We start from the raw sequence: 17,335 nt of genomic DNA, 5'->3' as shown, positions 1-17,335 counted from the left end.
TTTTTGAAGGCAAGTTGACTGTTGACCGTTGACCATTTGTGACTGCTGCTACTGCTGTTGACTTTGACCAGAATTGCAAATTTGACTTGTTGACAAGATTTGACTATTGGGCTCATCATTTGGATATTGATTGGTTGGTTTTGTTGGATAGTCAAAGGTTTGACTTTGACTCTTGATTGATGAATTGGAACATTGTAATCTCTCTGCTGAACATTTGATGACAATCTAATAGAAGAAGAATTTGAAAGGGTTTTCCCCCTTGTGGGGTTTTTCCCTGGTCTTTGACCAAATCTTGTGTCTCTTGTTATTGCTCTTGATTGTCTTCTATTGTACATTGCATTTATTATTCCATTTAGACTTGCTATTAGTTATTGGAAGACTAAATTGATTTGAAAGTGATTACTAATTGAAGAAAAAATTGGGCTAAGTGATTGTAATAACATAGAACTGTGGGAAATTAACATGTGTAGTATTGGATAGCAATCTCCATCATAGGAGATTTTTTTTTCTTAGGGATACTCATGCATATGGATGGGTAATAGTCTGCATTTTTTCATATGTGAGGGGATCAGGTGTGCATGCAACTGTTGGCTAAAGGTTTCTTGCTTATCAAAGATGCCAAACTGTTAGAGCTTGATGCATATTTGGACTATTCTTTTTTTTTTTTTGCTTTAGTAGTATGAAGGAAGAGGATATAAGTGCCATTGTATATACCCTGCTACCCAATGCTTTTCACTTCGTTGATGTAAATATATTTGTGTGAAGATAAGAAGTATTTAATTTAAAAAAAATGCCATCTTTAGTTTCGAACCTATGCCAACATATGGTAAAACTTAAAAGCTGTTGTTTACTACAACAATTCAACCAGAGGAGCCTATTATAATTGCCATTTTTCACTTTGTATGTCCTATTGCCTAGTTGTTTTCCTCAGATTTTTGTTCCTTGCAGCATTCAAACACATAAACAACATAATGGAATATATCATACCACGCAGTTTTCTTTCTTCATCGATCCTTTGCCTATGGTAAAATTCTAGTTGAATGGGTGCGAAAGTGCAAGGACAAGGTCAGGTTCTCCCCCAAAGCCCTAATCCTTCACGTACCTCACACCCTTATGTACTCAAAAAACTAATTTCCCTCTGATTTTTACCATTTCATTTCCAGCAGTGGGGGAGAACAGTCCAGCAGTGAAGGCATCTCAGTGCTCAATTTTGGCTAAACATTTGTGGACAATTATGGACAGTGAAGTGGTGAAGTGCACTGAATGTAGTACTTTTCCCTTGGTTTAAATTTTCAGGACTTGAGAATGAGACCTATTAATGTCAATTTTAAATTTTCAATGATACGATCAAGTTGGCCATTCTTCATTTTTTTGTATGATTGTTCAAAACTTTAATGAAGCAATGTGCTTGTTTTTGTTGTTGCAGAGAATGACATTATGCATTGTGCATGTTGTCAATTATTTTATAGATTTTTCATATATATTATAAAATATATATGGTTACAGTGTGCCCTTGATGAACACCATTCCCCCGTTTCAAAATATGTTGCCCCTCTTGCCATCCCCATCCCCACCTCCGAAACCAAGCACCCTGGCAGCTTAGGTAAAATTCCATTCATTAGTGCATCATTAATCTCAGGGAAGTAGTACTACCCAAGGATATCCATATGCTAATGAGTATAATTTTTTTTTTTTTGCATCAGCATTATTGATATCGGTTTATCTAACATTAGTTCTATCAATAATGGCCACTTTAAGAATTTGGCTTCTTTGTGCAGGTTGATATGTCTGGGTATAGGCGGCCACTGGTATTACTAGAATGGATGGGATTGAATGCCCTTCTTATATATGCTCTTGCAGCATGTGACTTGTTTGCTGCAGCTATGCAGGGATTTTATTGGAAATCACCTCAGAATAATGTTGTGCGTATTCCTTTATCATCGCCCTTTTAATTGCAGAATATGCATCTACTATCACCTAAAAGAATAGATAGCAGGAATAGGAGAATCATTCTTAAATACAACAAAATTTTAATGGAATGCTTGTAAAAGTACTATATAATTTTGCTGCATGTACATTTTTTGTGTGTGCCATTATAGGACTCTTAAGGACAGTCTTGTATGTATCTGCCAGTTATTTTATGTTGTAAAAGACACCTCGTTGCATCCATCAGACCGAAATCACATTGTAAGATTTACAGATACATAAAAGGTATTAGTGAATTCCCAACAATATATAATAAAATGTAATTGGTTTATGATCACAAAACAAGATGCATAATTGAAAGAATTTCAGCATTCAGAAGTCCCTTGAATGCTAGGATTATAGTGATGATTTCTAGTCATAATCTGACTGTAATATGCATAAAGGGAAGAATATATATTTCCTGATCTTTCCATCGTCTCACAATATCTAATATTTCTGATTATAGAGCCATATCAATCAGGACTAAGCGATTCTGTAATCACTATCTAACTCTTCAATGACATCTTTCTAAATGCATGGTGCAATTGCTGAGTCATCTGAAAATTTTGAAATGGTTTTATTGCTAGAAGGGGGGCTGGTTAAATTTTGTAGTGAGACCCCATGAATCTCACCCTGGTTTTTGTATGTTGAGAAGAATGTATAAGCTATGTAAAATGTTTAGATCCAATATAACCTAAACATAAAATTCGTACCAATTTCAATTGCATTATGCATGACCACTGTTACCCACCAAAATGGGTAACCCCTAGGGGAAATTTTTTTATCTTATTCCTGACAGACAACCAGCCAGGCAGCAGCCCCTCACAGCCACCACTAGCTGATGACTGCCATTACATCTCCACCACTTTCATCAGCCATATACTTCTCACCCATCCAACATGAGCACATAGAAGAAGGTGGGCTTCTGATCAAAAGGTAATTTAATCATTTTGCAATCAGGTTCTTATGCTTGTTTCTATTTGGGCATTTGATATGGATTACGGGGTGATCCAAAAGGAGGGGTTTTGACCATGATCTTGTTCTCTCAACTTAAAAGGGGGGTTAATCTTCGATCCTAATCTAGTGGGACCTCCCCTAATGGCCCAATGGGTATAGGAAGGACACTACTTGGGAAGCCTGGATTGAGATAGTGTTGTTCCATCTAACCTATATATCATACTTAACACCTTCCATCTTACATTACAAAACCATATGTCACATCCACTCTTTAGGTTCAAGTTTCAACTGACCATTGGTTCTTTGGGATTTGGCACCCATACATCCTCATACTTGGGTATAGCTTGGAAACCTTGCCCTAGGAGGTTGATGCAGCTGAAAGAAACAGAAAGAGCACATCATGGCCACAAAACAAAATGAAAAGAAAGAAAATCAAAATGCAAAAGATGGCCATGGACATACACATTAGCACGCAGGCAAAAGCCTAGCATGACCTCTACCTCACTCATTATGTCCATCACCCGGTTCCTGAGCACATGTTGCTCCATTACATCAAAAGAAGGAACCCTTGCATGTCCCAACTGCGATGAGCGATGAACTGATTCATCACTAAGAGGTAATTAACTACCATATCATTCAAATTAAGCTCTAACCCTTGAGCTATGAGCAACAATATAAGGAAAGAATCAAGAAAAAGTAAAAGGTGCACAAGCGGGGTGGAAAAACAAAGGCCAAGTTGTTAACTCGTTCATCCGTGATTGCTCCCTCCTCACATACATCCACTCAAGACGTGGATCCCCCATCAGGCATTCCCTTTGACAATGGCACTTGGCCATGAAGTTTTCTCCCCTCTGTACCATCATTATTGTTCGCTAACACCTATCAATTGAAGGGTGGACTGAGGAAATGTTACTTCCCCCTGGGGGCAGGAAACACCTAATAGGGTTGTCCATTAGCCACTCCTACCTAGGGAGAAAACATCATTGTGAGTTCAAGGCCCTGATTCTGGAAGGGAATCCCTATTTGAAGTATTAAATAGTCCATTGCATTCAAGCTTGGTTCACTTAGATGAATAATGATTATTATACCTAATGACTAGTTTCTTTCACTAGAATCTATGATGTGATTGTCAAGTGGTTCAACAACCCATGTCTTGAGCACCTTACCTGTAGGTGCCCAAGCCATTTGAGAAGTATGTTGGCAATCATAGGTGAAGCATTAAGAGCCTTGGTCCTTCGAGCAATAGTAGCACATTACACATGACCCTGGGCACCTCCTAGACCCAGGATGTTCTGCCACTTTGTACTACATTTGATGATTCTTCAAGATGATACACCTAGACCCAACATGCCCCCCAGGTCGGCCTTAGCACCATATGAGGTATGGCAGCAAATTTAGAGCCCATATGAGGATGGTCTCACCTTTGACACTGGAGGGTTTATTTTATGATGCAACAATTTGAGAATCATTACAACTGGTTGCCAATTGGAAAACCTCTGCTTATCCACTGGCAAAATACGCTGGAGATCCAAGATCTCCTCTACTAATCAACTCAGCCTCCTCTACCCCGCTCGCACCTTACACTGGAAACTCACACTGCTGCCTGCAATACACATTGCAGCATTTGAGTGACTTGTACAACCCTGGATTTGCCTCCAACTGGGCCATCTAGCCTACCTCTGCTTCTAGAATGAATTTGCTTTGCCTTTCAGACACTGATCTGACCTTATAGCCATTGAACAAACCCTCTTCTAAAAACTCACACTATTGGACTGGCTAACTCGCACTACTCAAATCAACCTCTTTTGCAGATAATTCGGCCTCCTCCTTTCCTGTCTCCTGACATTGGAAAACTGAGGAAAATCTCCTCTGAATCTTTGCTCCCAAATCTCTGGTGCTTCCTCTCTCTGATGTTCTTTCCCTGGCTCAAACTGTGCCCTCACTGAATAATGTGAACTAGAGAATTCAATCCCTGTTGCTCACAATGATCACACTAATGCTATCTCCAAGCCCTTTGACCTGCTCTTATAATATTTCGTTGGAGTCTTAATGGCCACGATTTAATCTCTATCGATGGCTACGATCAATTAGACTCCATGAATAGAAGCCTCTAGACCACTCTTGAACATCCTTATTTAATAAACTTTTAATTTACCAATTTTCCTAAGTTAGAGTTAGGAAATATTTTAATTATGGAAAATTAATTTAGTTAAGGTGTTTTGTAAGCTTATCTCGTGAAACCTTTTCTGGGTTTTGGAGATCTCCTGTTCCTTAGCGTCTTAGCATCATTTGAGACTAGAACACATGTCTGATGCTACCATATCCATAAAAAACTAATAGGAAAAACCAATAATCTTTCCTTATGAGAGAGAGAGCAATTCATCCAAATTGTACATCAGAGTATTCCAGTCAAAGGTCAACCATTGACCACATTAAATGGCAAGTCAAAATTAGTCAAAACAGAGAGAAGAGTCAACGATTTGCTCACTGGTCAAAGTTTGTACAAGGGGTTGAATTTCGGCGTAAGGCTACTAGTCAAAGGGACGAAATTCGATCATGCAATTCCATAGAAAGGTTTGGTCAAACCTCAAGTTTAACTTGTAGTCAAACCTCAGTCAATGCCCAAAATAGAAACAGAAACTAGGTCAATGAGTAGTCCAAGATCCTAAGAAGATTCGACCTCCAATCATAGTCAAAGGTTTGGTCAAACAACAAATAAAAGAACCAAGTCAACGTTGGTCAACGCAGAGATAAGAGAGGTCAAACTTCACTGGAAAACTTTGTCTTCTTCCTCCTTCGCATGTGTGAACAAAATTCCTTGGAATAGGTCAAATTGATGAGTTGAAGTGATGCGAAATGGAGGAGTTGAATTGGCAATATAAAGAAGACCAATCAAGTGGGTTTTGACTTTGGGTCAAACCCCTTAAGTGGTGGGGCCGACTTGGACAACTAGATGGAAAATTATTTCTCCTTTGATTTTGATGATAAAAATACCGATCGCAGCTACAATTTCTTAACAATTGTATGGCTGGGAAGTTGCATCATAGGAGAAAAATTTCCTCCTAGGGTTACCCATGTTTATGGATGGGTAACAAGAACTTCATTAACCATGTTGGAAAAAGAGAAATATTTGACTATAGTGGACACAAAATAACATTCAAAAATGGAAAAACATAGCAACCACACCATAACCAATTTGTTCCAATAAACTGATTTTTAAGGACTATAAAAGAACTATTGAAAAAAAAACTTATATATATATATATATATATATATATATATATATATATATATATATATGCGTCCCCTAGCCTTCTAGGGCAAAACCTCCCTCGAGGGTAAAACCCAATCACAAATTCTTCTTTCATTAGATTCAAGATGAGACGACCAAGACCTTTACAATATAGACTAGAGACTCCTTCCATCAAGTCATCCTTGTCACTGTAATGCCACCGAGAGATCATCACTGTAATACCAAGACCTCCTCACTATAGTTACATCGAACTCTTCTCATTGAGGTTACACCGAGACAGAGTTTGCATTGGGACTGTGTTATGTAGTAGCACTGAAACTGTGATAACACCTCACTGTGATAGCATCGAGAGATAGCTCCATAGTGTTATAGCACCTTCACGTGATAGCATTGTCTTACTGTAACAACACCGAGAATATGCATGTACGCCATCCGAATTTCTCACTATAATAACAATTAGACTCTCCTTTTGAGATGGCACCAAACCTTCCTTTCAATAGATACGAACTTCTGTGATTACACCGAGGGTATAAACTGTGGCATTCAAACTTTATTTTAGAGAGATCCGAACTTGTCATTCTATGATTTATGTGAGCTTCTTCTTCTGTGATGATCGAACCTTTCTTTAGATATATATGCGAGCTTTTTGTTCAAACTGTGGAGTGGTACACCCTCCTATTTATACTTGTTTGTCCATAAATGAGCCGAAATGATATTTGAGGAGCAGTGTCACTGTTTTGAGCCGACATGAGTTTGTTTTAGGGTAGTGGACTTGATGAGGATTCTTTTGAAGTCGACAGCAAGGAGACCTTGATGGAGCAGGAGTCTTCAAACAAAATTTTTGACTTTGACAATTAACCTAAGGCCTTCAATGGAGGCTTGACCTAAGACATTTGACCCAAGACATTTGATCCAAGCATGAAATCCATGCTTTAATAAGTCAATTTCAATAATAAGAAAATTCTTTTGACAAATATATTACATTTTGACTTCCAAGTACAATTATGAAGACTGAACCTAGTTACATTTTCCAACACTCCCTCTTAACTAGGGAGGTATTCATATTTACATATAATCAAAGAGGTACATGGAAGATCTCAAACCACATCATCTATGAAGAATTTTAGGCACCGCAATGCCATGGACTAGATTCCTGACCAAGGCAATCTATCCATTGGTCTCTCAACAATTTAGGCACCGCAATGCCACAGACTAGATTCCTGACCAGGGAAATCTATCCGGGTGGGACTAAGATGGACTCAAGCTTTTAGCCTCTATAGGTACCATCAGGTTTACTTGCTAACCATCAACCCAAGGATCCATGTGTGTATCCAAAAACAAAGCTCTACAATCAACTCCACCTTTCCAACTTTGGGACATAGACATCAACACAAAGTGTCAGCCAGATGTCCTCCCAGGAAATGCTTCACTCACAAAGCCTCTTGTTGATCCAGTAGTTCAAGGACAACGAATCTCTCCTGATCAAATTGATTGATAACCAACATGCTATCAAAACCTTCGAGAGATTTACCTGTACAAACACAACCCCAATCAATAATATACTTTCACATGTATATAATCAAATACAAACCTTCGGGGTCTTCCAGACAACAGATGTTGCTTCTCATCATAGTAGGACTATCAACCGAATCTTGATAGAAGATTCCTCAATCATACATGTTCCTTTCCTACTTCATATTCATCAACATATCTTTCAAAATGCATTCTCCAATCAAAGCCCCCCTCTCAACCAAGGAGCTTCCCTTTATCCAGGCTCCCTCTTAATCTCAGGGAGATCTTTCTTATTCAGGCTCCCTCTTAACCTAGGGAGATCAACTTCTTTACTTCGACATCGGAGAATCTTTTGTGGCTTCCAACCATTTCATCAGAGTTATCATCATCCACATCATGCTTATCAACGAACATCTTCACCATATTGAAGATTGTGTACCTGCACAACTTAGATAGAAAGTACATCCAAAACTATAAAAGCATGAAGTTAGCCATATCAGAATTACGAAAGCATTTCAACCTTATATATATCAAATACCAAAACAAACAAGAGACACATACTCTTCAACATATTGCTAGGGACTTTGTCATAAACCCTAGACTACTTCATAACATCTTTCATTACATCTAGGGTTTCAATGTTTCTTTCAAAGGTATGTCACACCCTACTACAATATATAACAAACCCTAGAAACATTTCAAACAAATATAGATCTACAAAGCATCTAACAACTTTCACAATTCATATGTTAGACTTCCCACTAGGGTTTCATACAAATCCTACATTTCATACAAGAGAAGTAATCAATAAAAACCAATCACAACTTAGTCGTCAACATGACCGACTTCCACTAGGGTTAGTTGCAAACCCTAGAATTTTCAATCAACTATCAATCACAACTAGAACTCAGATTTCAACAATCTTACACAAATCTCAAATTATCACATTGTCATCATACGTTAGCGATTTTTACTTCTACTAAGTTTTAACTTGAAAACCCTAGAATTTCATTTTCACAACCTCAACAATCATTATAGTTCTCAGATTGTTATATCACACATACTAGAGAATTTAACTCCTGCTAGGGTTTAGCTGCAAAACTCTAGATTTCCAAATATCATCATCCTAGAATCTCATACAAGGACTTATATTAAATCCTAAGACTTATGACCTTCAATAATTAGGTCAACACATATCTACGAATTCATTATCATGCATAAGCATGCCATATGTCAAATGTCATTAATACATTAGACATATACTAACCTAGACCAAGCTAGGGTTTCATTCCTAGGACTCCAAATATATAATATGGGTTTTGCTTATAAACCCAACCAAACCCTAAGGATCTAGAGTTTCATAGCAAAGCAAGCCCTAAAATACCCAAATTTCAAAGGTTCAGGATCTCTGTCAATCATCATTCAAACCTAACAAGTTAAGATTTCATGACATCATCAATAAAAACTTTAAACTTCAAAAAGAAAATTCTCAATAACCCTAAGCAATGTTAGGTTTTCAGACATTAACATTCGCATACCCTTAGCTTAGGGTTTTCCAGAGAACCTGTCTAGGGCTCTATAAAATCAGTTAAGAATAGGAGTGGGGTAGATTTATCAAGTGATGAATCACCCAAAATAAGAATCAATATGATTCAATATAGCTAGACATAACGATGTTAATAATGCAAAATTTAAAAATAGGATGATCATACCTTTAAGAGAATCATGTAAGAAGTATAGTTTGAGACATACCTGGAGATGTTCCTTGACAAACCTGTTAAGGATTCCTTGAAGTGTTAGGTCATCATCTTTTATACCTGTAGAACATACTTACAAGCACAACATGTGATACCAAAGACATAATTTAATTTCTTAAGTTAGATCTTCTACATAATCATGGAGGAGGGATATTGTTGCTGCTCTGATACTAATTGATGCCAAGGTTTTGCCAAATTATTCTTCAGAAAACAATTTGTGTTAAAATACGAAAGTTTACACAGTCATCTAATGGGATTGCAATCTGATTTGAAGAAAAAATAAACCCCTTCATATCCATTCTATTTCCTCGATTGATAGCAAGACTTTGGGTTTAACAATACCATTTTGAAGACTTAACAATCAGTTGGAATCATCTACCATCCTGTGTTCTAATGTTTTATTTTCATGATGTAATACTGAATTAACAATTATCAATTAAGTGCTGGAAATTATTGAATTTCTTCTATGCATGAATCTTGACTGTAACAATCAATATTATCACTCACACATAAATTTTACAGAGTAATCAATCAAAGGTTGGATCATATCAGTTCAATCAACTAGTATGCAAAAATTTTAATTGTGGATGTAACAACTTTTCATTCCATTGTAACTCCATTAGAAAGAACTGCTAGAAAGAGTAGTAAATGGTTACTTGGAATATGCATCAAATCAACAAGTCGTTGACTGTATATTCATTTACAATACTCCACCAAAACCAAAATAATATCATATCTTGAAAAATATATTACAGCAAGATAGTTTTTTCCTTCAATGAATTAAGAGAGAATTCATAATGGAAGGAATTAGCTTTTTCCTTCTCTTATACTCATACTTCTAATCCTTATCTAGTTCTCCACGTACTAATTTATAAAAATCATTCTAAAATCTAAAATAGGATCAAGATCCTAATATGTGGATAAGACCCATTATTTTAGTAACTATTTTGATAAAATAAAAACTACTACTACTTTTTATTTGCTAGCCTAATCTATAATATTCGATGACAATGTTTCTAGAGTCCGACTAATTATTACAAAATTAAAATCATTGCATGAGGAATCCAACTTTCTCAAAACAATAATAATGTTTATAAAAGTTTGCCAATGCTCCTGCATCACTTGGGGAAGACTTCTTCATGCAAAACTTTGCTTGTTTGACCTTCTTTACTCCAAAATTGAGGATTCAACCTCTTTTCTTGCAAACGGCTAGCTGGTTGAGGTGAAACTTGCTTGAGAATAGGCTTAAAATTGACTTTTTGACCTTGAAATGTCCTTGGGAGCCTCACATCATCCACATGTTTCCATAACTTTACTTGATGTGGGCTATTCTTTCCTTCAAGAGAACTTGTAGCATAAAAACTATGGCTGAACAAGAAACACTGATAGCTTGAAAACTTGAATGTAAAAATACACAAGGTATTTAATAATAATAATTTATTAATATATAAAATTGTATAAGATGATTTGAATGTTACAATGAGGCCCTGCTTTTATACCTCAGCAGGTGACCTTTCATGAATGGGCATGTCTTTTAGACATGCCTTTTCACCTAACTTAATGACTATTTAACCTAATTAATATTTAATTATTTAATATTTATATTTATTTTATTTATTTAATTGTTATGAATTATATTCATAACATAGCCCCTTCCTTCAGAAGCTTTGTCCTCAAAGCTATATTGCTGGCAATTGTCTTTGCGGTTGTCGTCTCGGCATATGTAAGGTGGAAGGTCTCTGTGAGTGGTGGCTTAGTGTCTATAATTCGCTAATAACTCTATTTTCAGTCCAAGGTTGTCTTCTTTTGTTCCCTTCTCTCTTTTATATATATATATATATATATATATATTTGTAACTCTAATAATATATATATATATATAGTTTAATTATATGATTGATTTAATTTTTGATATATTATTATGTACTATATATAATATATAGTTATTATATACCGAAATCAACCCGAAGGTTACAACGTTTGACGGTAGCCCCCCAAAAAATTGGCGGAGTATTGAACTGTCATCAGTCGAACTGGCAGTGAGTGGAATCGTCCACGAGTGTCTTGTTTCCAAATATCTTTGGCCGTCCATTTGTGTTGCGGTTGGCCAAACGCCGAATGGGCACTCATTCTGAAACTCAATGGTCACGCATCTTGCTCCTTGTACAACGCAACAGGAAAACACCGCCATGAATGCCAACGAAACTCCCTTTGCTCTGGCCATTGCAAACGATGTGACTCGAACATTTCCCTGGCAAAAGCCATAATGCGTCCAGAACAACAACCAATTTGAATAGTTCTAGTTTGACTAATCGTGCAGATATGCCAGAGTTTGCAAAAACCCACTGATTCGAATGCCTGATCTCCTCCTTCACTTCCGGAGGGAGGTCATTTTTAATGTGGAGATTCTCACGGATTTTTTCAAGGGTTTCTAGAGTGGCCAACAGTTTTGAGTAGCAATCTGCCATATATTCCTCTACAGGCCATAGATAAGAGACCAGTGTGTCTATAATTCCTCCCAATTTTTCCGCCATTACAAAAATATCAGGGTTGTCTATGACCAGTGCGTGCATGAGGTTTATCAGTCCTGTCTAGAATTCTTCTTTCTCGGACTCAGAGCCCGCGCATGTTCTTGCTATTGGACTGAGGAAGGAATAGTCAGAATGAATATCTGCGGGGATGATAAGTGATTCGGTTTCGGTTTCGGTTTCGATTTCCGTCCCGCTATTTGTGTCTTCTCCGCTGTCTGTTTGATACTTCAAAGCACAAGTCAGATGAAGTTTGAAATTGAAATCTGCTCTACATTGAATGCTATAGCGCCATGCAAATCCATCTTGATAGCAATGCTCACAGCTAAATTTACGAATCTGTGTCAATAAAAAGGGACCCCCCTCGCTACACACGCGGGAATATATCTCCTTGGGTGATGTGTGAGCTAGCTCTTCCACCGCCCTTTCAATATGAGCATCCCTGAAGGGAAAAGCCATGGCTCCATAGGTAAGCAGAGGATCTAGGGCTTCATCTCTCACAGTTTTTCCATCTGGACCAATCACAATCAAGGAAATGTCTCTACGACCGAAAATCTGTTCAAGATGCCGACTGGTTTTATCACCAAATGGAAGAGCCAACCATGGCATGCTCTTGTAGTGGTCTTCAAAAGTCTCTTGATCTTTGTCACCGAAGATGAAAACAATCTCAAAAGCTTCTCCTCTTTTCTTGATTTCCTTGTATACCTTTACAATCTCTGCAGTCATACAACCTGGGTAGGAGGAGCCCGAAAGGGTATCGAAATACAAACCAACTGTTTTGCCCACAAGCTCAGCTACGGGGACCTGGGCACCTCCATGCTTGATCACAAAGTCACGCTCATTAGAAACCAAGAGTGACTCAAGTGTCTGTGATTCTCTTCTGGCTTTCTCCTTCGCTTCCGCCACTTCAATCTCATCTAGCCGCTCTTTTGTAAACGGGTAATACTTGGTTCCATGTTCTGCTATGTAAAAATCTGCACTTTCCGGCGCTAATTTCCCATCTGGATGTACAATGACCACGTTTGGGGTAAACGGGGTAAACGGAAGTTGGAAGTAGCGAAACAATTTCTTTATAGTCTTGTCTCCAAATGGCAAAGCCAACCATGGCATCCTCTCATAATGCTTTTGAAAGTCTCTTTCACCTTCATTCCTATCAAAAACATGGATTGTACATATCTCATAATTTTTTTCTTGATCTATCTTGACCTCTGGAGCAATAAGAATTGAATTGTCTTCACCCACCATGCCTATTTTATCGAAGGAATTTACATTCTCCACATCTTTAAAAGCCTGCTTTTGCTCTAGAGACACAAATGATAGTTTTTTATTGACAAAATCTCTTTGTTTGTCAATATAATCCTCATCTTGATTTATATCAGCTTCACCTTGTTTCGTTTCTTCACTGTCCTTACTATCGATTTCCTTTCAACATGCTTTAATTTCTACATATGATTTTTGTAATCACTGAAATGCTTCTTGAATACTAATTTGTTCAACGTAATCAAGATGTGAACGTAATGGCACATTGTGTGGCGAACAACGTTCAAAGACCCGCATGATTATATCGTGTGCCATGGCTCTGATACCAATGTAGCATAAAAACTATGGCTGAACAAGAAAAACTGATAGCTTGAAAAATTGAATGTAAAAATACACGAGGTATTTAATAATAATAATTTATTAATATATAAAATTGTATAAGATGATTTAAGATGATTTGAATGTTACAATGAGGCCCTTCTTTTATACCTCAGCACGTGACCTTTCGTGAATGGGCATGTCTTTTAGACATGCCTTTTCACCTAACTTAATGACTATTTAACCTGATTAATATTTAATTATTTAATATTTATATTTATTTTATATTTAATTGTTACGAATTATATTCATAACAAAACTCAACCTCATTTCTTTGCCTTGAGTCATTCCAACGGTTGCCTTAATTGCTTGATATGCTTGATTTTTTACCTTGTATTGACCTTGATTAGGTTGTTTTAGCCCTTGGGGGTTTGCTTGTTCACTAATTACTTCAAAGTCTACCTTGGAAGGACCCTTGCTACTTTGTTTGATGAATTCGGCTTGCCCATCTTACTTCAAATGCTAATGGCTAACTTGATTGAGAGGACATTGGTCCCTTCTTGGAGTAGATTGCACTTTATGCTTGATAATTAGCCCTTGGGGCCTCCAAATTTGCACACTAAGCTCTAATGTTCCAATATTAGCCTCATGTTCTTCATTTAATCCATCAAAATGACCCGAAAGAGAATGATGTCATGCCACAGGTGTGGTACAAGTGCTTGGATTTGGGCTAATTTGGCGTGAGTGGTGAGTTGATTTGACTTGTACAAGTTGCCTTCTTGCCTCATCTTCATTGTAGCTTCAAATTTTGTTGCTTGCAATGCCACATGGAAAGCCCACTTGCCCCAAAACTTCGGTCCATTGCAGCAACTTGAGTTATGTGAGAATGTTCTGACTGCTTTGAATGACAAGTGCTTCATCTAGGCATAGAGAATTAGATGGACACATTCTATGCCTCAAAACCTTTAGCGTGATGCCTTGGAAGATGCAAATGCATTGAAAAATGTTAAACTATCAGGATGTAAAGCCAAGGCCAAAGGGGAGTGCAAAATATATAAGACACATGGCACATGTGGGGTAGGGGGTGCACTAGGATCAAAAGGGATAATGTTAGGGAAAAGTACATATGGTGATCACCCTTACAAGGCTTTATTGATGCAAGTGCTCCCTTAAACCATGATTCCTAGCAATGCTTACTCCATGATACCTGCACACCATCCTAGGATATAAGAATATCCATCAAGGGAGGGAGTTATCGCCCACCAAGGGGAAGTCAGCAATGCCATAGAGGTAGACATATCATGAAACAAACAATGCCAAGAATAGCTATGGATATACACACTAACAGGGATGTAAGAGTCACTTTCACAAGATAACACACACCCACATGCCTTTACAGGGCTATAAGGAACATCCTCTGGGCTTATATGATGTGGCCAAAAAGTTCTGGAGAACTCCTGTTGAAAGAGGGATAATAGTGGCTTCTTATGCAAGGTTTTAATGTTAATTTGGCAGCTCAGTGACAAATTCCAACCATGGGACTAGATTCCTCTTTTTGAGAGAACCAATTTTGACGATCGAAGTGCTCAATATGGACAAGGGAAAAGTGTGCTTTTGAATTGAAGCCCACAATGTCACATTTGATCAGGTCGACCCTAATAGGAAAATGGACACCCTTGGAAGCCTATAAATACAAGTGACTTGAAGCTCATTTGGACATCACCAAGCATTTTCTTCTTCTCTTCTTCATTAATGGGTTCAGACAAGTCTGAGGCTAGGTCGAGAAATTTGGTTCGTACAGGTCTGAGATTATAGGGTCCGAAGCTCGCACGTGTTTTAGGGTTTTTGGTTTCCGACCGTAAGCTTGACACAAGCAGATTTCAACGATAACCATAGGCTTGCAAGCTCAACAATGCGGTTGGAAGCTGTCAACCACACACATATCTCTTCCTTTGTGTGTTTGGGATCTAGGGCCAAAATTTGACATTTGGTTGCAGTTGACGACAAACTGGAAAAGTTGTCTCTTATCTATATTGATGTTAGGAACATGTTTTGAATGTTGCTGGGTTAATTTTGCTGGATGATTTTGTATTGGGCTCATTGTACTATCTATTGAACATTTTATGACAATCTGATAGAAGAAGAATTACAAAGGGTTTTCCCCATAGTGGGTTTTTCCCTGGGATCTAGGGCCAAAATTTGACATTTGATTGCAGTTGACGACAAACTAGAAAAGTTGTCTCTGATCTATATTGATGCTGGGAACATGTTTTTGAATGTTGTTGGGTTAATTTTGCTGGATGATTTTGTATTGGGCTCAGTGTACTATCTATTGAACATTTTATGACAATATGATAGAAGAAGAATTACGAAGGGTTTTCCCCATAGTGGATTTTTCCCTGGTCATTGACTGAAAATCTGGTGTCTCTTATTGATGTATTGATTGTCTCCTTTGGCATTTCATTTACTGTTCTATCTTCAATTACTATTGATGATTGGAAATATTAATTATTGATGAAAGATTGTTAATCGAAGAATTGAATTGGGCTAAAATAATTGAAACAACATAGAGCAGTCTGAAATTTAACATGTTATACCTTCAGCTTATGAAAAATAAAAAATTCAAGGAAAACTTTGGGTGCATGTTTACAACTTTTACAAACCAAGGAATATTCTTCAAGGATCTACAAAAAGTTGGGGACATGGCTGGAAACTGTATTAAATTTATGAAAATATTCAAAATCCCCAGCAAAATAGTTGAGAAAAATAAGAATCAATGGAAAAACCTGGGAGTCCTCATCAAAAACCTATTTGAATTGTAAATTTGTGTCATTTATGTATGTATTGTTCACCCAGAGAAGCTTATGTTGGGGCTTGTTATGTTGTGCAGGTGACTGTTGTAGAGGCATTGTTTGAAGCAGTTGTCCATTCTAAAAGATGGGGTAAGCTCGCATATGTATTGTTTGTGATATTCTTCTGGTCCCTCGTTGCAGGTTTACTGCACATGAAAGGAATCTATATGAAGTTATAACATATAATAACTCACCAATTAGAGTGTATATGTGACTCAATATTGTAAAGATGACAATGTCAGAATCGTTATGAGTCTTTTTAGGATATTGGAGTGTAGACAACTCCATTCAAAATGAATTAGGAGTTGAAAAAGTGGTAACTTGCTCCTTTTAAATTGTATACAATTGGATAAGTGTAGTTTAGTCTAGTCCCATCCCATATGGACCTTAATAGAGTTCTTCATGAGTGTATTACCTTTAAGAAACTTATGATGCTACTTTCTGTAGGCATCATTTAAGTGTGAAGTTTATGTGGTTTAACATGCATTAATTTCCTTTATCATGTTGGGTACCTACAAAATGATTTTTGCAGTTCAGTCAATGCAAAATATCAGGAAGCGAGTAGAATGATGGATTGTAGCTTGTGACTGGAAGATGATGATTTATGTCTAGCTATGTAAATCTGAAATCTCAAAGCAACAGTCCTTGATTTTGAAGTGGTGGTAAGATAAATTGAGAACATTGAGTATGTAGAGAAAAATATAAAATTAAAAAGTTTTAGCACCATCAATCAGTCTTAATTATCTTTGAGCCTGAATCTTGTCTCTGTAATTGACAAAAGTCTCCAATTGTCTAACAACTTCAATGATTTGTTCATTACGTGGCTCTTGGAGTGCCTTTCAACTATGCTTGGGTTCCTTTTAAAGCCATGTCTCTCCAAGAAGATTTCAATTCACCTCATTTATGGGTTGGATGTTTCCACTAATCGGGCTC

At 37.2% G+C, this 17,335-nt stretch overlaps 1 protein-coding gene across 1 annotated transcript in view; it reads left to right on the top strand.

Annotated features, from left to right (window-relative positions):
- Positions 1 to 16,888, top strand: part of LOC149177555 (uncharacterized) — a 179,342-nt gene extending 162,454 nt beyond the window's left edge. Inside the window, exons 8-9 of the mRNA XM_089421789.1 lie at positions 1,779 to 1,922; positions 16,441 to 16,888. Coding sequence (XP_089277915.1) covers positions 1,779 to 1,922; positions 16,441 to 16,581 — 285 coding nt within the window. The 3' untranslated portion in view covers positions 16,582 to 16,888. The remainder of the gene's footprint in view (positions 1 to 1,778; positions 1,923 to 16,440) is intronic.
- Positions 16,889 to 17,335: the final 447 nt, after the last annotated feature.

This window comes from Pinus tabuliformis, chromosome 4_1, assembly GCF_031772625.1.
Source record: "Pinus tabuliformis cultivar Carrire ecotype Pingquan chromosome 4_1, CPIR1, whole genome shotgun sequence".
NCBI lineage: Eukaryota > Viridiplantae > Streptophyta > Pinopsida > Pinales > Pinaceae > Pinus > Pinus tabuliformis.
Note: the sequence above shows the minus strand (reverse complement) of the source record. Positions and strands in the feature narration are given on the sequence as shown.